This window comes from Orbicella franksi, chromosome 2 (assembly GCF_964199315.1).
Source record: "Orbicella franksi chromosome 2, jaOrbFran1.1, whole genome shotgun sequence".
NCBI classification, from domain to species: domain Eukaryota; kingdom Metazoa; phylum Cnidaria; class Anthozoa; order Scleractinia; family Merulinidae; genus Orbicella; species Orbicella franksi.
Genome location: NC_138146.1, coordinates 29,069,534 through 29,094,866, shown reverse-complemented (window position 1 = coordinate 29,094,866; position 25,333 = coordinate 29,069,534). Strand labels below are relative to the sequence as shown.

Here is a 25,333-nt window from a genome sequence, read left to right as displayed (position 1 = left end):
TATAACATCATCGACTGACAAACACTATTCACTTGACTCTGAAGATGACTTCCGCTTAGGTTGTCGAAACGTCAGTCACCAACAACAGTTCTTTTCAGAACTACACTCACCGGGACGATCACAATATACGAACTAATAATGACCTTGTTTTGTTCCAGACTATTGGCGTCGGTGGAGTCCGCCATCATTTGAAAGCATCGGGAATGACTCGAACGCACTATTTACTTTTAAAGTACTATTAATATCGTGACTACATTTTAAAGCTTGTCTCATATTCCATCGGCCCTTTCTGGTTTATTTTTTATTTAATATCATCGACATGTCACTGAAACAGATTATGACGCCTTCCATGGCCGAAAGACGAAGAACCCTAGTGAGAGTATGTAAGGAATACTAGGAAAATTTCCTACCATTTCTCTGCGGTAATTACAGTAGAAGTTCCCTGCGTCCCGTCATGAAGTAACTTCAAGAGTACAGGCATTTCTTTAAATGTTTATTTTTCCCCTCACCTATTGCACTAATTCACAAATACATGTATTCTCCCTGTGAGTAATTCTTTTTATCTTATTGAATCTTTTTTAAGATTCTTGCGTCACGTGGCATTGTTCTGCAGCTCTTTGAAATTTGATCTGTAACGTCTTACATTCTACTCTACCCCATGTCATACAACGATTGACAATTAGCATGGTTACAATCAGATATCTTCAAACAAAGAAACCGTAAATGTGATAGAATATATTAAACTCCATACCCCCCATTAAAGCAAGACCTTTTGGCAATATTAATGCGAAGAGATTCTCCATGTTAAAATATTAACATTTACAATTAGGTAGTCAACTTTGAATGATAAGTAAAATGCTCGTAGCCTTTCCTGTAATTCTACCTTCTCAATCTTACATGGGAATAAATTTGAACTCAACATTACAAATGGTAAGTAAATATAAAGTATTATACAGTGTACAACAGAGATATTTAAAATAGTTTTTCTTGTTTAACAATTACAACGCGCCAGTTTTCCGTTGCTATAGTAACGCAATTTCACGAAACCTCTGAAACTCTTAGAGCCAAAGTAAAAACGCAACTGAGTTGGCCGTTAGGAACCTTTGAAAGTTTCTATAGAGTGCTGTGATTTACGTCAAGCTATCAGACGAGGAACCACGAGCAGCCGCATTCCTTTTGGCGCGAAGATAGCGTACCACATAAACAACAGTTGCCAAGCAAATCCAGCCGCCGGCCACCGCGCAACCAACGCCCACTGCTAGGACAGAGCGGTAGCGGCCACGCTCGGCTCTCCTGTTATGACGACTGTGTGCTTCACGGCTGCGGTGGTGTCGAGGGATCTCTGACTGCAAACATGAAAAAAGACATGAAGTCAAAACATTATCACTGCAGCTCTATTATTGACAAACGAGTTATACTGAACATAAAAAACGGTGCTCCTGACATTTCTCGCGTTCAGCCGGGAGTATCAAGCCGTTTGAACATGTATCCTTGTACACCAGTAGGCATGCCGGCCATTAAAAGTTGAGCTCAAATTCAAGGCTCATTAAGTAACAAATGAACAAATATCGACTCAATAAATTAAAAAAAGCCGTAACACTTAGTTCATAAATTAGTTAAAATCCTGAAATTGAAACAATGAGATTATTTACCCTCTCAGATTCTTTCTCCATTTCACCATCAGGGAAGTCCTTATCTTGAGCTCCCGTTTTGCCTATTGAAAGAACAATGTTAAGTCAGTCCCTGTGCGATAATTAAAAGAATGTTCCAGTGAAAGCAAGTGATGCCCCATGGCAGCTTACCGTCTCCATATTGCACTGCAAGGAACAAAAGAAGAATGACGATAGCTGAGCACCAAATCGACGTGTGCATTGTGGGACTGCACAGCCTACATCGCTGCAAAAGATGTAAAGTGTCAAAACATAATGATAATGACAATTACGAGTTGAAGATTCAGATTCTTAAACTGGCTCGATGACATATATATTTGCAAGCCTACGAGAGGAGGTTTCCCTTTCAGTGTGAATCCGCCGATGGTAACAATGTCACAAATCGTGTACGTCTTATCTGGTGAGAAAGGTTAAATAAAATATATTTGTTATCAGACATTTTAGTGTTCAATTTCACGTATTCTTTAGCGACGTATTTTTATTTCGCCAGCCTTTGGGCGAGTCAAAATACCGCAAATGCCTTATATGATAATCATTATCCAGCGTTTGTCTCTCGCATTGTGTTTTATGTTGATGATGGACAAGAGAACGAACTTGATCATGGTGTTAACTCGACGGTTTCCAACAAATATCGTGAGATATTTGTATTCACTTTGCACGTTATTTGCACACCACTGGGTGGAGATAATAAATACACAATACAATAATAACCAATACAACAATGACAAAGTTCTTTTGTGGCAAGTGTGAAATGTTAAATGTTTTTTTAGACTGATGAATAGTCGGTTAAACTGAATCATTGAAAATAAATAAATTGTCCATACATTCTCAGGAATTACCCACCAAGAGTGTCCACATGTTACAAGTCTTTACAAATGGCTGTTTCCATTAGGTTTGTTCTTCGTTTAGGTCAAATGTTTGTTTTAAGTCAAAAGTGTTGTATCCTAATGACCCCTTATCCATCATGATCAATTTAATTCTTTATTTACACTATATAGAGGACATTTACACATATTTTACATGTATATGATAAAGGAATGAAAATAGTAAAATATTAAAAAATATTAAGCCGTCAAATTAGGTTGTTAGGTTGTTCTTATAACAAGTTGATTATTGATTTGAAACTGATTCAGATCATAAATCTTAACGTTAAACACTCTGACGTTTACTGTTTCGTTTGCAGTGACGTAGGTCTAGCGAAAACTCTATCTTTAAAAGTGCAATAGTGATTCAACTCAAAGTGAGTAGTTTTTTTTATTTCTTTACTAGCATTCTTAGCTTAAGAGTGTCTTTACAAGCCCTACTGAAATAAATCACGAATTATAAGAATACATTTTTCAGTTGATCCAAATAAAACTGCAGAATTGACCAGGGATATAGCGGAAGAAGGATTGCAGGTGATTAGCACTGGAAATGCACAAAATGGACGTCTTGCAATCAAGAACACAAGATATAAAATAAGGTTCAAACTTGCAACACAGATACGCAGTCAAAACTTTCAAATTAAGCTAGAGCGTAGCAATATGTATTACTTGAATCTCAAATGTTGTGTTTACTATCAAAAGAAAATTGGAACCAACCATAAATTGGAAAAAACTACAATCATCAAACTATAACAACGATAAGAACTGCTGGCAAGGTATCTGTCAAAAAAAAAATTCAAACCATTGTTTTCAGACTGACGTAGGTGCTGGATAGTAAGCTCGCACATGTGCTTTCACTAAACATTGAAGATTTTAGTCAAGTACATATATTTACCATTAAGATCTAATATCCAAGGACGAGGACAGCAAGAAAAATCTTACATCTCATACTGTCCGTTAAGCGGTCAGAACACACCGAACATTTTGGGGTTGTTTTTCCTTTGATAAGATCAGACTAGACCGGAGAATATATGAATGTATTATTAAAATAGTTCGTAGAGCACCCTTTGAAGATGTTAAACACTGGAATTTCATCATGACACTTTATCCAAGATGTTACAAAGTCAAGGGGAAGATTTAACAAATTGCTCTTCTTTACACACACTAAAAGCTTCTTCAAGAACAAAGGTCAAGACGTTTTAAGTCAACAATCGTTTTACTTACACTTTGCTGTTTATTTGCCTTCTTTTCCAATCGTCTTCCCCTTGAAGTCCTTCCCTTATGCTTTTCACAAAGTAGAAACCGCTCAAACACTGTTAACCAACAAATGTGGATCTCTTTCTCTCTTCTTTTGGCATCGATTTCTCGGTAAAGACGCAATTCTTTTGTTTAAGTCAAACTTAAATTGTTTTGTTTCAACCCTGCGCGATGTTTTTATGTTACGTGCTCTTTCACAGAATGTTTATTGGAAAACCTGTAATAAACAACGATGGAAATGCCTTTTCAGAATCAATATTTTTGTGAGTCACCCGCGCAGTTAACGAAATTTATGAAAACAGTTGCGTCGGAAAAAGCGACTATTTTCAGACATGCGCGTTAAAAATAAAATTCTACGGAACAATTTCCGTCAGAACACGATTTGTAGGATTTTATTTATCATGAGCAACAAATTTTCTTGGGCCTTGAGCCTGACAAACTCTTTTAAATTCCCATAGTAGTTGCTTGGGGTTTTTAGCCAATCCGTGAGCGATGTATCTGGATGAAAGACGATAAAAGCAATTTTCAAAATCAGTGCAGCCCACATATGGCAAGACCACTGTGCCCGGGACCTTATCCCGAAGGTCGCCACGGTAAATTAAAGGTAACAAAAATCTGGTGATAGGGTGGTTCCAAAATGTCCCGTGGCAGCTCTATTACCAAGTTATAGAATTGAATACTTTTAGTCTCTCGTCTGCTCGTCATCACTTCGTTTACAACGTAATTTTTGATTATGATTGCCCGACACATTTCCAAATGAATGACATGCGTTGTAAAAAAGGTCATTTGCGAGTTTACGTTCCCCTGACAGGCTCAAATGGGAAGTGATGTACAGCCATAAAATATCGTTCACATATATAAATGAACAGCTTGAAGTGGAGAAATGGTCCAGTAGTGTTTCCATTTTAAGCAATGGCAAACTGTGAAACAGGGTGCTCAGTCTTCGAGTTAAGGCAAAAACTCAGGAAAACTCAACTTCACGCAGAAAAAAGGTAAAAGTCTCTCAAAAAATTCCGCTCTTAAACCAGGGGTACAACGTAGACATCTACCAACAACTGACACCATTGACAACTTTTATTTATTACAATTACGACGGCAGAAAGTCTAATTTACACCAGGAGCTCGGGACCTTGGTCTTCAACAGAGTATACTTGAGTCTTGACCTTATCACACCACTCGGATAAACGATCCCTCATGTGAGCAATCTACATAAAATAAACAAAATTAAAGTCGCTTTATTACGAGTAGTTGCTAAAAGCATGGCTGTTGGGTAGCAATATAAAAGGAACGGGTTCCTACAAATGGCATGCTGTAACAACATCTGCAACAAGGCTGAATAAGAAAGAGTTCATCACTAGAAGATTTATGTTTGAAACAGCCACAGACATGACTAACGAAAAAGAGATCACCTCCACCTTAAAGGTGCAAAACCCATGAAGCTCCCGTACTGACTACATTGTACATTCTTCACCTTTGCGCAAGCAAAGACACGAAAAGCGCAATTAAAGTTGTTATCATTTACCTGATTCAGATCGAGTACTCGTGGTTGTACCCAAGTCATGTGCACCATCTGTTCAACCTCGTCAATGGAGCCTGGTGACAAATGAAAGAGTGTTTGACAATCAACTGACTGTGACACTGACTATTTACCATTTATGTGTTGGGTTCAGACAGGTAGCAAAATAAAATAATCATCAAGTGACAAGTAACACACTTAGAAAATACCACTGATAGTTTGAATGATATAGGAATGTACCCTACCTTTTACTAAGCCAAGTGATAAAGCTTTCATTACAAGGAGCTCTACCTGTATTGAAGAAAGAAGAAACCAAGATGGATTAACGCGTATTCTGAGCAGGACCAGAGCCGTCCCTAGAGTGCAAGTATTTCTCTCACTGGATTGTTGACATAGCCACTTTTTCTCTATCTCTCTGGACAATCCAGAAAAGAGCAGAGGAGGAAGAGGGGGAAGAGGGGGATAAGGAGGTGAAGAAGAAGGGGTCTAATTGGAGTCTAAAACAGACTGCATGTCCATACAACCACTATTTAACAATTAGACCCGTAACCCTTTTGGGCTACGGGTCAATAGCCCATTCGGCTTCGCCTCATGGGCTATTGACCCGTGGCCCTTGAGGGCGAAGGGTCTAATTGTTTTAGTATCACCCAACTAGTCGGACAGAAAAGGCAATAATAAAGGTAGCAAATGCAAGTTGAAGAAATATTTATTTGGGAATAAAACGAAAGAAAGCGTCACGCTTGATTGGGCCAATTTTGCTACTCGAGGACTATTACCAATAGTCCTTTAGTAGCGTAGCCAATTAAAATGCAGGATTTGCATTAGTCCACTAGTTGGGTGATACTAAAATGTAATATATTTAGCTGCTTCTTTGTCCTGGTACTCAATGATTGCTTAACCAGCCAAAGAAATTTTATCTTAAGACACATAGTACAGTTTAGAATACCATACAGTCTACATGTTCTTACCTCTTCAAGGGGTAACTGTGCTTCTCTTGCTATCATTGCAAATGTAAGGTTTCTGTCATGAGAGGGTCTTTTGAATGTCAACTAAGGGAATAAACAATTGAAAATGACTGTCATTTGAAAAAGCAAGTTACCTTACATTTACTTACAAACATTGTGTGTAAGCAAAGAATTACTACATGAGTGAGAGAAAATGCTTCAAGAAAAAAGAACAAAAAGAGCAGACCTCCATCAAGCACAGCAAGCTGATCTTCTGTCTTAGGTTCTTGTAGTTGCGGTTCAAGTCAGCCTGTAGACAAACCAGCAAAACATTGATATTTTAGCATTCATTCAATTCAGCAACACCACAGATCATTACACTGTTTTAGCTTGAACCCAGTGAAAGCCGTTCAAGAGGCCCTGTTTAGGTAAAATTCTGATGTAGCTACATAGAATCAAAACAGCAACATGGAGGCCAATAAAATGGTGACGAATGACAACAGATCTGTTGAAATTTGGCCAGTAATGCCTTGACTACTCAAAATTACCACTACTTGGTTATAGATGACTGTGAAATGACTATTATTGGAGAGGAAATTACTCTATGTATGGACCTGATATGCAGTAGAATTACATCACATTACATCACTATTGTATAAATGCATTATACTACAATAATAGCACCTGTTTCTGCCACTGAGGTCTCAACAATTCAAATTTGGCCAAGTCACCTGCAAAACAACAGATTGTTCTGAAAAGACTGCACCACGACAAAACTATGAGAAAAAAAGCTGCTTCATGACAGAGCTGGCTCTGATCAATACATTTTCAAGACTTACATACACTATTATAATAACTCTAATGCCACCATGTACATATATATATGTCTCAACCAACAAGGAACTCATTACTGTACATACCACTGTTGAATGCAAAGAGAAGATCTATTAGCCATTCGTGCTCTGTTCCTTTGAGGGACTGCAGTACAGGATGTGCAAGCTAGAAAAGTAACAAACATTCACTGTACACCTGTAAGACATACACAAACATCTGTACATGTGTAATGGTGATACAAAGACCTCTGGTCAATAACAAGGTGCCAAACAAACATACATGTATAGATAGTATACATGTATCCATTAAGTGAAGTCTGCATACGAGCCAAGAGGGCCCATCAGGCTGGAGCTTATCCCAGTTTCTGTAGCATGAAGCGACTAGGAGTATTTCTACTCCCCACCCCCCCTCCGGATGGAATGATAGTCCATCGCAAGGTTATCCCCAGAAAATAACATATAGTTTATGTAAAAAAGTTGGGAAAAATGGTAAAAATCACTATAAAACAGGAAACACAAAGACTGTACACATGCATACAAAAAGGATTTAATGAAAAATTATGTGAGGCTGAGCTACAATGTAGTGTTGACCTACCAGTTCTCCAAAGTTGTAGATATCATTTCCCAGTAAAGCTGCTAGAGAAAGGTGTAGGGCTCTATCTACTTGTTCACCAACTAGCAATGACACAGAGAACATTGTATCACATTTTCAAAAAAATATTTAAAGTCTAGGCACAAAATGTAAACGCATTTAATGACTTGTCCATGTAAAAAAACCTAAAGTCTAGGCACAAAATGTAAACACATATTTAATGACTGTACATGTAAATTTTTAAGTTGTGTCATCTACAATACTACCTTAAACACAGTACATGTAATTTACAACTGACCTGCCATGGTACTTATTTCTACACAGCCTAAAAAACGCAGTGCATCTCTGTAGTAGTCATTATATGAACCAGTAATCTAACAAGACAAGAAAAATTTACCGTAAGCAATGTATTAAATCAAAGCAAACTTCAAAATACCCCAGCTGCATAATGAGAATTTCATAGTTTAAAGCCAGTGATTATGTGTATAATTTAAATTTTAAAAAAATAGGTCTATTATGTGTGAGAGTGTAAACTTGCAACACACACTTTGTGATAGTTACTGCACAGTTCGTAAAACCGTCCATGAACTGTAGTTACTCCATCTATGGTCTCCAGCATCCCCCTTGCTTGTTCAACCAGTGCCTGAAAAAAATTGATAGGTAACCCAAATGTATATTGTAGATTTACAAATAATTTGAATGGCAAGAAATGAAGCCAAGGTACAGGTTGTACAGTAACATACTGTACATTGCATATAATAAACATTACAAACTCAAATGTAACAAAAAGATAAGTTCACACCTTTGTTTCTTCCATGTTGCTCTGTTGAAGTTTAATGTTACCAATGGCTGTCATACACAGAACTTCAGCCTCTATATCATTTTTGATCTGGAACAAAGAAAGTTGTAGAATATAAATGCTCTCACACTGAACAATACCTACATATATGTAAGAGTTCTAAAAGAGCAAATAGTGATAACAAATTCAGTGAAGGTAAGTTAACGTGGAGTAAGTCAATTCATAATCATGCACAATCATACCTTTTCTTTTTCCCTTTCAAGGAACTCAATAGCAGTTTCTGGTTCTAAAATGAAGGAAAGTGTAATCAGAATAAAAAGGGCAGATGCACTTTGATGACATGTTGCCACTACTGTCAAGTCTACAAACATGCATTATACACACATGTACATGTATAGTACATGTACATGTATGTGTTCAACAAGCAATGACACTGAAAATAGTAAACACTTACCCTTTATTTCCTTTATAATATATATCACGATTTCCATGAGGGAAAGCATGTTTATTCTGGGAATTAAAAGGAGAAGAATACATTTGAGAGCTCTCTAGGAGCATTGATCATCATTTGTTAATAATACGATGCTGTCAGTAAGTACTTGACAATCAGTTAATGAAAAGCAGATACATGCAGTCCAGACACCACTAGCAAACAGTTGTATAGATGTATATCTATTATTTTTTATACTTTACCAATAAATTCTTCATTTGTGTGACTTTTTCAAGCAGTTAGGTTTCTGCCACTCTGTGCAGCAACCTACGTTGTTACAAAGTAGGTCAACAGGGCTAATAAATACACTTGAGTGGCTGACACCACTTTGAGCTTCAACCTACATGTATAGTCTAGGGCAGGAACTTGCTGATACAGTCATGTACAGTCTGAAAAACTTTGTTATTCTGAGCTGCATGCTCTGCTTATTACAGTTTAAACTACATGTAGCACAGCGTAGGGTTCGACTTTCAGGAAAAAACCTTGGGGCCAGCTGGCCCCTAAGTAGCAAAAGTATTTCAGTGAAAAGTGTGACAAGTTAGTTGCCAGTGAAAGACACGAAATGGTTGCATTGGCAACCCCAGTGATCAGGATGTTGAGCCAACCTTATGTTCCTAACAAATTTGGATTTGACAAGAAGACCACATACATTTGTACATGTACATGCATACATGTATAATATACATTGGCAGATCATGAATGCATGGGGCTATCAAAATGTTTTTTCATATACATGTACATGTAGTTGTAATAGCCACAGGTAGCAGAGTACTATAAAACAAAAAGGTTCAGCCATGACTGCAGGTTTCCACATTACCTGTGTTCAAAGTCTGCAAGGAAATTATCATACATCTAGAAGACAAAGCAAAATTAAAGTTAATTACCATTGACGGTCTACATGGTGATAATACAATGCAGTGAGAAGAGTTTGTTCTTCACTCTTTCATTAATCTCAATAAAGTAAACTAAAGCCCTGAAAATGTAAAAAAAAAAAAAAACTGGAAGGAAAGGAGTTTCAGACATCATTCTTCACTATGATTTCTTCCAACCATAGCTTTACAGATGTTGTACATTCAGAGTTAATGAACACAAACATTGTCATACCTCTACTAGCCCTCCATTTTGGGCAAAGTACTCGTTCTTGACAAACTCAGTAAGTTTCAGAGTCAATTGATGCCATAACCTATGAGACAACATTTTACATTCATGTTTCACTATTTTAAAATGAAAGCAACACCTTATAATTAACTTTTTTTTTTTGTAGGAGATCAGATTTGTATTGGCAAGGGAATTCACACTATTCACACATAATGTATTTCATTAGTTAATCACTGTTTATATATATATATTTTCTGTTCTGTATTGGTTCTTATGCAACATGTAAACTGCTTGCAGTCTATTTTTTCTCAAAATTAGGCAGGAATATAGGGTGAGATGCTTCAGACGAAGAGGCCATTCTCATTCATACTGCCTTTTTCGATTCACATTTGTGGAAATAAACACTTATCTGACACTTTGAGAAATGACAGACTGCAAGCTGTCTACACTGTACATCATACATTACATGATTACATGTAAAAGAGTACAGGACAGAACCAGAAGACAAATAACAAGACATGTCAAATTCAGAAAAAAATATACTGAATAGGGAATAGTGTGTGAATACATGAAGCATTCAGTCGTTCTCAGTCCTCACTAAATACACTTGCCAATTCTTAAAATTAAGCTTACGTCTCCTATCAGACATGTACATGTAAGCTTACTCAAAGTTCACAAGAGTAGCAAATTGAGCCCCACATGAAGATCGTGACTGTATAAAAGACGAGTGAGGCCACATGCGATCAAATAAGCTAATTAAGTAATCATCAAAGCTTCAATAGACAATAAAACGAAATTATGGCTGTAGTAACTTTCCAACTCCAAGCTAAGTTCAAAGGAACAGAAACTTCAGTGAATAATTCAATTGCAAAAGACTACAAGCACCACAATTCACTCTCGCTGTAGCAAAAGACCTGGTTCACACAGGTTTGTAACGAAGCAAAGCATATAAAATGATTAAACTGTGAAGATGTTTTCTATAAAACTGAAAGAAAGACTGATGACTGACACGAACACCTTTGAAAGTTTCAGCAAGTAAAGTCTTTGACAAGCTCTATGACTAAGCACTTCAACTTAACAAACTCAAAATTACACAAAACCTACTTTTTCTCGTACAGTTCACCCAAAGAAACCCATTCCGATGCCAAAGGTCCCCCTTCACTTTGTTTTCTACTCAAGAATCCTTTCACATCCCTCATTTTTACACGAAATATTCAGTTCGTTTTGAAGTAAAATTTTCTAAAATGGCGATCTCATGGAACTTGAGCCCGCCGTTTCTTGACCAGCGGGAATGTCAGGAGAATTAAGCTTTTGATCTGGAGTGCGGCCGGCGTTCAATTTCCCGCCAAAATCTTGCAAAGACGTTTTATGACTTGAGCATTTACCTTTCAGAAGGGTTCAGCTTGTTTGATTTTCAAAAACTTACTTGTTTTCCCTTGACGACAAACGTTTGAGAAACTCGAGAAAGGTTCAGAAACTTTGCAAAATCAGGTAAGTCCTTTAAAACCACTCTCTTCCGTGGATAAAAAAAAAAAAAAAAAAAAAAATTAGACGAGTAAAACCTTCGCATTTCGTGCACTTCGTGTATATCCAGGATAAGCTTGATATTTTTTTTTATAAGATTTCTTCTAAAAAACACAGTTCTATTTTAGTTCGGAAGACGACATGGAAAAAACAGTAGAAAAGCAATCCAACCGATCGGCATTTCTAAGACAACCAGGTAAGGAAAAAAATATATATATTGACAAGGTAGGCTTATATGTTTTCGAAGCTTTTAAAAACTTATAAAAATGTAAGTTTATTTGATTTTACTGTTTCCTTTTTCTTTGGGATACAAAATTAATTTCCCGTGATACGCTTGTTTGAATCATATTCACTTATCATGCATGTTACGAATAACAACTGACCGACTACAACAACAATAAATATAATCGGTAAATGAGGTGTAACAAACACGGCGAATCGTCTCTGATTGTAGTCCTGTCGGAGAACTCTGGGATTCGTCCCATCGGCAGTTTTGCAAGTTCACAAGCGAGGGTCAAAAGTGATTCACAATGAAAAAAATCCACAACGGCACAGGCATCGCCATCGCTTCTCGCAATACGTATGGGTTATTGACTAAGTGTGAGGTCAAGATGGCTGGATATTGGCCACGTTCTTTTTTTGCGTGTTTATGGACCGAGACGGAGTCGAGGTCCATAAACTCGCAAAAAAAGAACGAGGCCAATATCCAGCCATCTTGGCCGAACAAGGTTGGTCAATAAAGGATTTATTATATGGCTTTCGGGAAATTTTTCTCGCGGGACACGGCGGGTAGTCCCGAGCGGGCAAGATAGCTCCATCTTGCCCGCTCGGGTAGCCAATCACAGCGCTGGATTTGATTCATCTTGCCCGCTCACGGAGCTAGCCATATAATAAATATGGGTTATTGACCAAGTGTGAGGTCAAGATGGCTGGATATTGGCCAAGTTCTTTTTTTTGCGAGTTTATGGACCGAGACGGAGTCGAGGTCCATAAACTCGCAAAAAAAGAACGAGGCCAATATCCAGCCATCTTGACCGAACAAGCTTGGTCAATAAAGGATTTATTATATGGCTTTCGGGGAAATTTTTCTTGCGGGACACGGCGGGTAGTCCCGAGCGGGCAAGATAGCCCCATCTTGCCCGCACGGGTAGCCAATCACAGCGCAGGATTTGATTTATCTTGCCCGCTCGCGGAGCTTGCCATATAATAAGTCCTTGTACAAGGTTTCGCATGCTTACGTGCCGCACAGACAACAAGCCCTGAGAAAAATAAACAGAACCGAGGACTACTTGCGAAGTGATTTGTAATCTTTGCTCTGACGGAGGACTAACACTAGAAACATCAGCTTCACAAACTCGCTACGGCGATTAATTTACCTTAGTCGACTTTAATTTGATGAATAGCTAAGAGTTTCATTTGCCCGCCGGCGTAACCCGAGAGTTTTTTTAGAACCGATAACTTTTTCCACCACAAAAATGGTCCATTTTGCTTCAATCAGTCCCCTGCTCCCTTCATACCTCCCTTTCTCCCTCAACCCCCTGAAACACCACCTTAATCCCAAACTGCTTTTACACGTTCGTATGTGCTAAGACAAAATAAGTTGTAAGCTATTGGAAAAGTGTCTTACATGTGTTCTTTTAGCTCGAGTTTTACTGGTAGACTACAGTCCTCCATTTGATGCTGATACATGTGAATACCTTCATGATGCCTTGGTGAATTTCTTTGCACTTGTGACTCATCTGAGCGGACCTTGCCGAACACCATTCTTTGGATTGTTTGCACTCACAGACCATCCAGAGGTGAGTTAAGTATGTTTTGGCATAGTTTTACTGTATTATGTTATTTCAACAGTGAGGTAAAAACGCAGGCGAAATAGGTTTCGTTAGTTATTATCCAATCCGAAAAAATGAGTGGAACGAAAATGCCGGCCATCTTTTTGATACTGAGTGACGTCAGGGATTCTAAAAAAAACCACATGCCCTGACTCAGAATTTTGGACTTAAAGGAAATTGGCTGTCATAAAAAGGTGGTGGCAGCTGGCTAGGTCGAGGGGGACCGATCAACTGAACTCTTAAAGTTGACTTCAACCTTTCACCATTAAAATAGTTAGCCCTCTAGCGAAAAACCATGGATTTGGTTGAGATTTGGGCAGTATTGATCTGATTGCTTGATTTCAGTTACCTGCAGAAGATCTTGAATCATGCATATCACTTCCAAAAAGACCATCATATGTTTTAAATATCTTTACAATTACGTCTCAATCACGATATAAACAAGCAGTAATGTGACCATAATCGTTTCAGAACCTGTTTAGATTGCAACATGTCAGAGGTAACTTTCCAAGGCTCCACACTGCCTTTGAGGAACTCAAGTTACTTTTTAAAGAAAAGTCGGCTAATCCGTGTGCACCAGGTATGAATATTCAAAATGATGTCAGTTAGACAAAGCACCCCTTTGGAGATGATGTGTGTGGTGCGTATCAGATCAATATAACGAGCAGACACAGGCTTTTGGCTTCAGGTTTCAATTATTGCTGTTTGAAGTAAAAATTGAGATACTATTGTTTTCGTTTAAAATTGAAATTTTTACAAACTTTCATAGAACTCCATACACACTCCTATACGACGCTTTGGTGGTCTGTGGACACACCTAGTATGCATTTTCAATCACTGTGAAGACTCGGGTGAAAAAATATCTTGGATATCGTGGTCTACTAGGAAGAGCACGTTAAATTTGTTCGTCAATTTAAGATGGCTTTATATCCCCTACATGCAGTGAGGCGCAGTGGCCTCGTGGTTAGTGCGCTCGTCTCCGGATCGAGCGGTCTAGGTTCGAGCCTTGGCCGGGGACTCTGCTTTGTGCTCTTGGGCAAGACACTTTGCTCTCACAGAGCCTCTCCCCACCAAGGTGTATAAATGGGTACCGGAGAACTTAATGCTGGGGGTAACCCTGCGATGGACTAGCATCCCATCCACGGGGAGTAGACATACTCCTAGTCACTTCATGCTACAGAAACCGAGATAAGCTCCAGCCTGATGGGCCACTTGGTTCGTATGTAGACTTAACCTTTTACCTATGCAGTTTTTTAAACTTCGTGCAAAGGTATATCTTAACATGCCTATTACAACTTGATAGTAAAAAAATGGAGGTCAAGGAGCTCGTTTTTGAGTTATAAACACCTATACAAAAATTGAAGTTTTAATGTTGCTATGGTAACACGTTAGTCATGGAAATAACCACAACTTGTCCACCAATGATTGGGCATTTGTATGATACCAATATTGTAAGATCACTTCTTAAAGAATATTGGTATAAATATTGTTTCGTCAAAGTATAGCAGCTTGAATTAACAGCAGTAAATAATATCAGAAATATAAAGAAACGATTTTCGATTACGCATGTACATTCATTGGCAAGATTAAAATTAACAAACCACATTTAATAATACCTGTTCAATATTTATTTTCTTTGAAGATGTTATTCTACAAGCGCTTAAAGAAACAGCAGCACAGTTCAAAAGACAATCGCAAAGTCTGAGGCAGGTTAGAAACTACAGCTACCATGATTACCCTTCCCAAATCAAATCATTATCTTTGCATTACAGCTACTTTGTCCTTAGTCCATTTTCGACGAACCAAGTCTCCTTGGCGGCAAGTATTTCTGAATTGCTATAGTTAGATTGATTATCAAACCTAAGCTGTTCAGACTAGTAGATTGACTTTGATTGGTAGTTTTTCTTATTCTTTAATAACCAAACTTGGAAAAACGAGATCCAGTTTTTTCGTCATTGTCTCGATATTGACCAAGCCCATGATATGACTCCTTTGCAATTTCTGTGCATGCATCAGAGTGGCATAGAATGGGTCTTTTATATCGTAATATTTATTGAAATTTGTTTTTAATTTTTATTTCTTAGATGAGCTCATCTAGTTGTCAACTAGAAATAATATTTCTTACCAGCAGAACAGCCACCTCTGTCACGAAACACATTGAAAAGTTTTCCAAGAATATTGAACTCGACAACCTAAAGGTTAGTGAATAGATATCTTTTGTGCGATTGATTACATGCAGCTTCATTTACCCAAGTCAGCAAAGATGATTCCTATCCAAATGCAATGGAAAGATCAGAGTTAACAGGCTAAATTATCGAAAAAATATGTAGGCTTTTTCGACCCAAAAGAAATAATATTAGATTTATCTGACAGTTAGATAAAATCTGATTTCAACTTATCATTAACAACTTTCACAACTCACCTTATTTTACCCTCATGAGCTAGCGTAGAAATAGAATAAGAACTTACAGATATCTTTTGAGACCATTCCAGTTACTATTTCTATTTAATTTATCTTGTTTAGATGAAGTACTAAAATATTAAAACCATGCGTGCGAAATGAAACCTTTAAAGTCATCTGGGATTTTACTACTTTTCGACTTCAGAAAATCCAGCTGGTCAATGTGCAAAGTTGTGAAGAAGTAAACAGAGGAGATGACGATACCCGGTCCGGTGAGAAAAAGCAGTCAGTTGAAAAGAAACTAGCTAGAGAAATATCTTTTCCTTTTGTCTCTATTGTTTCGAATTCTAGTTTTTTGATTTATCGGCTGACAGCCTTTATTTCTGGGCTTATACAAGAAGCACAGACAGCACAACGTTCAGCATTGAGAAATCGAAGCACCGGTAAAAAAAAATACCCGAAAGGTATTAGCATTTCACTGCCTTTAATTATCTCTGTCACCATTACTGTTCATTTTTGAAGAAGATGACAGTTCACCAGGGACTGACGAAGACGGATTGATGGATGGTGGCCTGGTTGACGTTGTTTCACTGGGCAAAGGTAGAAAAGTTAAAGTGTTCTGATGTTAAAAGTCAATTTCAGCTCTTAGAATGTTTCTTTATAAATGTCACTGGTTACATCCCATGCTCATTGTTCCTATCCAACTGGCCTGGCATGACGTAAAAGCCAGACCTCTTAGACTGGGTGCTCAAATACTTGTTTAATCCTCATTACTATGCCCTGGATTTGTGCTTTTTAATCCTAAATGAATATAAAATTAATTTACTTGACGTCTGTCCTCAGTCTCAATGTCGTACTCAGTTATACACAGCGTCAGTCTTGTTTTTTTTCCTGTTCCTGTTGCAGATGTTTTCAGTTTTCAAAACTTTTTTAAAACTTGGCTGCTTGACGGTAGTACAGATCAAGAACACTTACGGATAACTCTACCCAGTGCGTTTACCCAGGATAGTGAAGGTGAGATATGTAGAAAGTAATGGAAATTGTCAGTAACAAATTCTATTGGGTTTCGTTTGGGTAAAACCAATGCAAAAATATAGTTTACTAATAATAATTGATCCTAATGACGCAGCAGACTGAGAAAAACTCCCAAAAAGGGTCCTGTAGATAAGGAAAATACAGATCGTTTCGGTTTATATGCTGTTACATATATACTTTTTGATGATCGCATGTATTCTAGCATTAATTATAAATTATTTTAATCAACTTGATAGGCGATCATAGTCAAGACCATATGGACACGGGTCTCACTCTAAAGTGTGATCTCCACGAACGTTTGCTGAACCCTTTGCACCTTCCTTACCAATCTTGCTTTGTAAGTAAATCTCTGTCTTCAATATATATATACCAATTCACTTGGAGCTATGTAACCTGGAGTGTAATACTGGTACAGAGAAGCACCGAGTTTCTTCGAATGTTAACATGGAGGTGGATTTCATCTTTAGCGAGGATCTTAAGTAGTCAAAATAAAAGAATACTATATTGAAAAAAAAAAGTGGGCGACTGATGATGCATTTACATCATCGGAAGCTCCAATAATCGAAGCTTGATTTTGCGTTTTGTTTGTTTGTGTTTTTGCGAATGTTACAAGGCTGATACCAAGAGCAAAATACCACAGAGTTTTGTCCATCATTGCCAGTCGCGCTGCTAAGAGTTTGAATTAAATCGATCTTGATCATATTTTGTGCATTTTATGGGTGATTCCTTTTAAAATCAACGTTTTTCTAATTTAACCAATAGACTGTGTGCTCAGAATCGGCCAATCTCACGAGCAAAGGAATTGCAGTAACAAAGCCCAATATACTGACTTACCCGGTATACAACCTGACAGCCGTGAAGCTCGTCAACACAGAGGCTGTTTGTGAGTCAATAGTAAGAGAATAATACATTGATAATGCGCTTTGAATAATTCATCGGAAATGACAAAAATTATTTGAAGACCTTTGAAGGTAGTTGTTGCAACACATGTGACATGTGACCACAGTCACGCTAGTTCACATGTCAGATGTAGAAAGAAAGGTGTCATGATATAGGTGAATCGTTTTCTTTCATTTTTTTAAAAACACTTCGATTTTAATTGAAATAGTAGAGAGGTTCAAGTCGAAAGTAATTCACAGTTACTTTGGTCTTTGCTTTCAGTTTTAAACAGTTGGATCGTCTATAATTTGTGATTGTTTTTCCAACACTCAATTGAAAACCTCTCTCGAGTCAAGTAACAACATAATACATGAATACGAAAAAAACGAGAAAGAAACATTGGAAAGCGGAGAAAAAATTATCGTACCTTCTACACCAGCAGTATTTGTCACTTAATCATCATTCATCTACATTCTACATTTGATTTGGCGTGACCTCCATGCATCAGTGTTTATCAGTCTATCAGATTTTTTCCTCAGTTGTAACTCATGTTGTTCTATTTTTGTTTTTTTATTCTGCATTGGTTGACACCTTATGCACTGCTACGTCCAGCTCTTTGGGATGGTGAGTTAAACACTTAAGAAAATGGGTAACTTGTCAACGAATTTAAGTGTCCACAGCGCAAAATCAGTCCGATGGCAATCCAAAGAAAGCGCGCTGGTTCTGATAAATGCCTTACAAATGAACGGAAAAATCAGTCTCTCAAATTTTATCAAGACAGTAAGGTGGCTGATATTTCCGTACAGAACATCTTAGTTCTTAGAATATACTCCTTCCCACGACCAACCATCATTATACTATAAAATTTCCATAACAAGCGCTGGACTAGTTTTGGCCTCTTTTGGTTGGTTCATTTTTGGGTTGGCTTACTTATCAGAAGGGAATTTTGCATTTCAAAACTAGTTGGGCTAATACTTAAAAGAACAGGACTTTTAGGTTGAAAAAAAGTTCCGAAAAATGTTATGTGCGTATAAAAAAAATTATGTTAAAACGCTCTAAACATAAAAAAATTAAGAAAAAAAAAAATCCGCAGTCATCAAAATGATCAGATAAGCTAACGTCGCTGATTTATTGCAATGAAATAAAATACAATACTGTCCAACTGTATTTACTATCGAAATAAATTTTACTGTAATTTTCTATTTACAAGGCTAAAAAAGTTAAAAGAAAAAACACCGAATGTTTTCGACACTAGATCATCTTCAGAAACGTTTGCAGGTTACCCACCTAACCCTGAAGATGACCTAGTGTCGAAAACGTTCGGTGTTTTTTTTTACTTTTAACTTTTTTTAGCCTTGTAAATAGAAATTTATTGTAAAATAATATCATGGACAAATGTTAGTCTTCATTAAGACCTCTTACATATATTCGGGAGGGCTTTTATCGTAAAAATATCTGCATCTTCGATTGGGGTGGTATGGGTAGTCTATCCGTGTATTTTGCTTTCACTGCCTGTGCCATTCACTATGAGGTAAGCAACGGCTTAAAAAGGCCATTCCAAAGCCAGCCCAGAAAGAGTAGCATTAAGGTCCCACATGAAAGAGAAATAATTAGCTGCATACTGCGCTTATTAGTAGGCAATTAGATCGAAAGCGCAAAGTTATAAAATTTAAGAACATTTTCAAGATTATTTTGCTTTTCCATAGCCTTACATTGTTCGACCCACATCGTGTTGGAAACTGGATTGGGAAGAGCTGGAGAGCAACCAGCAGCACTTCTATGCTTTCTGTTCAGTGCTGAAAGAACGGGTAATATGTACACTTCACTACATTTCCTACTGTCACAGCAGTGGTAAAAAGTAACTAAATAACTATGAAAGTGTGATAGTTCAGTTGTACTAGCTGTTTTCTTATTTAATTAAGGGTGTGTCGCTATTGGCGAGAACCAGTGGTCAGAGTGTGGTCTCACATGGCCATCAGCAGGCTGTGAGGGCTTCTCCTCAAGGACACTTCCTTCTCCTTCCATCTGATAACTCTCTGTTGTTGAAGTCTATCGCGGTCAGTGAAATGATGCTACCTAGCGATTTTCAATCTCCAGTGGCAGGACCGAGCGACAGCGCACTGTCGGTTGTAGCCTCGTGCCTTGACCAGGTAATACCAAATTTATTCGCAGTTTTCAATACCTGTAAACTGCAGCCTTGACACCAAAGACAATACGTTGACATTTTCTTTTCTTTTTTTCACAGATCGAATTCTCCAATTCATACAATCCACTTCTGGTTCATTCAGATCTATACAAGTGTCTGATCTCTCAATCCCTAAAGAGCAATTCAGCTTCGAAACCACTGAAAAGGCGCTTTCAAGCACCTCAGGTTGGTAAATCTGGCCAGAGACTGATGTCACCGAAAACAATTCAGTTATTTGCAATGATACCTTTCTAAGGAACGCTTCTTGCCCAACAGTGTTCTGAAATTTGCCATCAGCTAAAAACACATGTACAGACACGGTCGTCCATAGTCCCGGCTGATTCGTAAGGCAAAATATGTTTCTCTCCTGTTCTGTGCAATTCCGAAACCGTGAGTTATCTAAGAATAACTTGAGAAGGACTCGATCTATTTTGGAGATAAATTCTGTCACCAAGACCTCAAGCCTGCATAATTTTCTCTGATCGGAACCATGCATGATCATATTCGCATTCAGACCATCCTATAAAGTAAGTATAGAACGTTTTCACACGACGTCACGGCATCCATACTGCTGTTTCTAAAAAAAACAAAACAAAACAAAAATGAAACGGCGGCCATGTTTGTGAACCAAACCAATCCTGCAGGAGTTGAACTCTTATCTTATGTAAACAATTTCTTTTGTTCCAATAACTTTGCATGGCTGCTGGCCACGTACGTGAAAACGCTCTATAAATGAGGCGATGGACTTGCTTCCCATTAAGAAAAGTAACATTACTTCATGCCATCTCATGCTACAAATACCAGAGTTAAACGCCCAACTTATCAGTAAGGCATCAGGCCGAATCCAAGCCCCAAAGAAACCGTAAGGAACTTTCATCCCTCCTTTTTTCTCTATCAAAACGTCTTTTTGCTGGACTGATTATAAATTCGCTGTTTCTTAAAGCCTTGTATGATAGCTTTTAATTGCAATACTTTAACATTTGCTAGAAATCCCAGGCTTCCAAGCAAGCAGCAAGCAGCTGTCAAACGGTGACCACTGATACCAATCAACAAACAAAAAGGGCAACACCGCGGGCTCAAGCGCGACGAGTGGTATTTACAGCTCCAAAAGATCCACTTTCTCAAGCCCCGCAATTAACAAACGAGTTTAGATCTGCTGGGACCGTGCTTTCCATGTCTAAACGTTTCAGATCCAATTCTGCGGCAAGTCTCTATAACAGCAGTCCACCATCATTTCCTGATAACTTGTAGTCAGAGTACCCGTTTTTAATGAGCAATTCCCCGTCTCACGAATGCAAAAGTTCCAGAAGTGGCGTCATAGTGGAACTGGAGTCTGATTCTGTGATCTTTAAAGAGTTTGGAATAAAGAACCTCTAAGAGTGATTCATAAGAAATAGTACACAGTTATCCTGAGGCTACATTCATAGTCTTGCAAATAGCGAAAATATCCAAAGATCATCACATAATTGAAAGAGAAGCTGAAAACTGAAACATTACTTCAAGTTTTAATTAAACACGTGTGCATAGCTGTCAGCAAATTCAACTTTGCGTAACATTAGCTGACAGGTTTCGAAACGGAAAATTATCAAGCTTTGAGAATCTGAAAATTTAAGAAAGTTGCGATGATCCAAACTCAATTAAAAGAAAATCGATTGAAACAAGGAAAGCATCTGATTGGTAAATGAACGGAGAAATTTAAGCTTGAGTACAAACAATTTCAAAACCACTTAACCCTATACATCTTCTTCCTTTATTTAACCTCTACTGCAACTTCAATATTACGCCAAGAAACACTATTTTAATTAAAATTGGGATTGTTTTGTTTTCTGGGAGAGGTGATGGACAAACCCGAGGGGTGGCTGTATTCGAAGGCAATTCAAATAGCTGTGAAACTAATTCACTTTTCATTCTCAAGCTTTAACTGTTGTCAAAAATACTACATAGAAACAAGGGAAGCATTGGAAAGTTTGCAACTTAAAAAATTAAGAAGTTACATGTGATAAAACCTTCATTCAGTCTCACGAGAAACCAGGAAATGAAGATGCAACAGGCGGTGATTGGTTGAATAAACGAAGTAAATTATTTAAAAAGTTTTATTTTTTGGAAAACAATCTAAAACTTTCTTTCCTTATTTCCATTTAGTCATAGAAATATTGGAAACTTTGTAACAAATCAACTGACTTACATCTTTGCTGGAGATGTGATCCATAAATTCAGCTTTCATGATTTAGTTCCTATTAGAAAAAAAAAAAACCTCGGGGGTCACGAAAATGACTTTCTATTTCGGCAACCGTGTTTACATAGCTTGCTGCAAAACAACTGCTCAACCTGTAAGAACCAAACCTGTCATATGATCAGATTTTGTAAACTAAATTTGAGCCATGATAACATGATCTCTCTTAGTTTCGTTTGCTCTATTAACCCAATGAAACCCAGTGCTGAAGGCATATTTTTTTTTGTCTTAAAAGACAAACCTTGACTTGTCGAAAAGCTAAATTTAAGCCGTGAGACTACGATCTCTGTAAGCTTCGTGTGCATTATTACATGAAGCTCGGTGCTGAAGGTCGCTCGTGGATCGTCCCTGAACACGGTATTTTAACAGATATAAGCGAGAATGGTTGGCAGTACTCTTGTGGAAGTTTGTGGCGGCCTCATTTTCAGCTTTACACGTAGTGTGGCGGAACACGTTAATCCCAACGAAGCCGAGATTATTCCGCAGATGTGCGGTTACGATATTCTACAAGACTCGGGCATGGAATGGTACTGTCAACCTGTTGATGAGCTTATTTGTCAGGAGTACAGCGACGGACAAGTCTCTAGCACTGAGTACTTTACTAATCTTGGCCAGGCAAGGTTTACGGATGCCTGCGCAATTGAGAGCAGTGAAGATACAGAACACGTGGTAGAAGATAGATCAATGGCTTGGAAGAGACTCAGACCATCTTCAACTCGAACAGTTTGGTACTCGCTCTGTTTCGGGTTTTTAATTTCCGTGTTAAGTGCAGCCATCATCGGCATTTTGGCTATCCTTTTTTACTACCTCAATTATCAAGCCGTGCTTACATGTCGAACTCGTCCAAAGCAATCGATACCAATCAAGATTCAATGGTCTAAAACCATTTCTGAAAGCATATCCTGCATTCCCATTTACACATGGTTTTTCCTTAATATGCTGTTTTTCTTTCGACCACATCAGATTTTGGGATTGAAACGAAAAATCTTTCTGATATCTTTCGTTTTCTACATCCTAGACACACTATATCGTCTAGCTCTTCAAGGTTTTGGCATTTCTCATTCGGAGTTAACGCGATGGCAAAGGATCCCTGGAAACATTCTTTTCCTGTTAAGTAACTTTGTACAATCATTGGTCCTCGCTAGACGTCTTTGGACAGGGGCAAGAACAAGTAGATTTAAGACAATGTCGCTGATTATAGTTCCCTACGTTTCTTGTATAGTCGTGGCTATTCTGGTAGCATATTTTCTTTATCCTGCGTTCACCAAACAAAGCAAAGCAGGAAAAGTCCATATCGCAGTGTTTGCCCCTCTAATCACAGTAGCTCTTAAAGGAGTATCGCGCCTTTCTGTCCAGGGCCTATGGAGAATTAGTCATCCGGGAACATCATTTGTGCTGCTTGTTCCGCTGTATTACGGGTCAGCTGTGATGTTGAGGCTTCTACAAGTGGATCTTCAAAATTTAAAAGCAATCGCTTTAATCGGAATAATCCATGGGATTGCAGAGGTCATCGAGAGAAGCGCGCTAGTTTTGATAGATTACGTCAGTTATCAAATTTATGAAAGGAGACGAGTTCCCTGGAGACGTTTTCGCACTCCTCGTCGTGAGAGACTTGCAGCGGACATTGCTATACTGAGCATGTTGTTTGAATCAAGTGCTGTTATTTCCGTGAACGGGTTCTTGCACTTGCATGAACATTTTTACACGGACGATAAGACACCACTGCAGTTACTTCAGTCATTTGCGATCAGCACATCAGTTCCACTGGCGATTGAGTGGTTCTTTACCAGCGTATCTATAGCCATTGAGACACGCTATCAGAACAGGGCTGTTACAGCAGTGTGGCGAAGACAGTGGAAGAGACACCTAACAGTGGCAGTAATCAACGCACTTCCTATAGTCGTTTGGTCGAGCACAAGCCTGCTGATAGCTGTCCAAGCGCGCTTCCCTGACTTCAAAGAGCACTGTGAAATGCCGTTTAGTCACCCGTAAATGGAAAACATATGAAGAAAGAAGTAATATAAAAGAATTAGCATATACTTATATCGCTGGGCTTTATAAGCCCTTTATTCACATGTTAACCAAGCCCAGATCAGAATACAGTTTATGCATGGAAATGCGAATCCATGTGAGTTCCGTAATACTGATTTCTGTGATAGAGAAAGTCTGCAAATGAGCTTAAATAAATATTTAAATATTGAAATATTGAAGCTACCTACAACTAAACGCAGGAGGAGTTGAAACAGAAACAAAACGTATAGCTTATGACCCCACCCCCCCCCCCTCCCAACCCCGACCAGCACTTGAAGATTAAGGTTAGTTTGGTATTGATGATCAGGATGCCTCAAATAAAGTTAGTTCTCGTGTAATTATTTCGCAATTATTTCTTATCAAACGAAAGTAAGCGATGTTCGGCAGCTTAAACTTCATGATCGCTTTTTCAGGGAATGGAGTTGTTGTTGTTGTTGTTGTTTTTTTTTTTGAATTTATTATGACAAAGTACTCAAAGTCAGCCGTTTCGGCCGGCGCCTGTTCTTGTACCAAGAGTATATATATACATATGTAGGTCAGAATTATCGGTACTGTGATAAGGATTTCAACACCAGTGAGAATTCATTTTGAGACGCAAAATATTAACGTATAATAACAAATAGATTTTCGGTAATTTATATGGATATCATTTCGGTGTTATTGAACTGTTCTTAAGGGAACTACGCCACGGCTTGCCCATGTTGGAAAGTTTAGGCTACATTTTTCAAGTTCTTCTTTTGTAATCCGTGTTAATCTTTTCCATCCTTAGCCATCCTTGTTCCTTTATGGTTTATTACTATCTCTTTGACATTTTTCAATCTTAGTAAACTGCTGTTTTCAAGTCTCAATTTAAAGGTTTGCACGAGGCCAAATTAACTCAAAATATCCTGACTGAGCTCCTTTAGCAACCTTAGTCTTTGCCATAATGCTTGATTTCTTGTTAGCTATGTCAGCACCTTTCCGCGCACCCAGTGATGTTTGAAACAGCGAATATTTTATCTAAGTCATTCAATTTTTCAAGTCAGTGACGTAAATAACAGTTTTCTTTTGTCCCTTATGCAAGGCTTATCTTGGAATCTAACGCCTAATTTGGCTCCATCTTTGTAACGTCATTTCTCTGAGTGCTGAGTGGCGTTACCAAAGGAAAACAC

At 38.0% G+C, this 25,333-nt stretch overlaps 4 protein-coding genes across 4 annotated transcripts; 2 read left to right on the top strand and 2 right to left on the bottom strand.

The window, feature by feature from the left end:
* Positions 1-1,095: 1,095 nt before the first annotated feature.
* LOC145469501 (uncharacterized) lies at positions 1,096-3,965 on the bottom strand. Its single transcript, XM_081453248.1, has 4 exons — positions 3,758-3,965; positions 1,803-1,896; positions 1,653-1,714; positions 1,096-1,346 (listed from the first exon to the last, which is right to left on the bottom strand). Exons 2-4 carry the CDS (start codon positions 1,870-1,872, stop codon positions 1,131-1,133), a joined length of 348 nt encoding a protein of 115 aa, XP_081309374.1. The 5' UTR covers positions 1,873-1,896; positions 3,758-3,965; the 3' UTR covers positions 1,096-1,130.
* Positions 3,966-4,231: 266 nt separating this feature from the next.
* On the bottom strand, positions 4,232-11,518 carry LOC145479140 (26S proteasome non-ATPase regulatory subunit 13-like). Its single transcript, XM_081457399.1, has 16 exons — positions 11,167-11,518; positions 10,069-10,147; positions 9,782-9,816; positions 8,929-8,984; positions 8,717-8,760; positions 8,478-8,564; positions 8,223-8,318; positions 7,974-8,049; positions 7,679-7,758; positions 7,171-7,249; positions 6,935-6,981; positions 6,498-6,560; positions 6,275-6,355; positions 5,552-5,597; positions 5,313-5,383; positions 4,232-4,995 (listed from the first exon to the last, which is right to left on the bottom strand). Exons 1-16 carry the CDS (start codon positions 11,259-11,261, stop codon positions 4,900-4,902), a joined length of 1,131 nt encoding a protein of 376 aa, XP_081313525.1. The 5' UTR covers positions 11,262-11,518; the 3' UTR covers positions 4,232-4,899.
* Positions 11,519-11,727: 209 nt separating this feature from the next.
* LOC145472679 (meiosis 1 arrest protein-like) lies at positions 11,728-21,169 on the top strand. Its single transcript, XM_081454979.1, has 14 exons — positions 11,728-11,782; positions 13,228-13,385; positions 13,890-13,998; positions 15,061-15,128; positions 15,503-15,616; positions 16,025-16,091; positions 16,342-16,419; positions 17,091-17,191; positions 17,617-17,748; positions 18,346-18,357; positions 19,440-19,591; positions 19,643-19,883; positions 19,979-20,104; positions 20,906-21,169. Exons 1-14 carry the CDS (start codon positions 11,728-11,730, stop codon positions 21,167-21,169), a joined length of 1,677 nt encoding a protein of 558 aa, XP_081311105.1.
* A 993-nt stretch (positions 21,170-22,162) lies between these two features.
* LOC145469493 (uncharacterized) lies at positions 22,163-24,426 on the top strand. The gene has a single exon (XM_081453236.1). The coding sequence runs from the start codon at positions 22,533-22,535 to the stop codon at positions 24,141-24,143; it is 1,611 nt and encodes a 536-aa protein (XP_081309362.1). The 5' UTR covers positions 22,163-22,532; the 3' UTR covers positions 24,144-24,426.
* Positions 24,427-25,333: the final 907 nt, after the last annotated feature.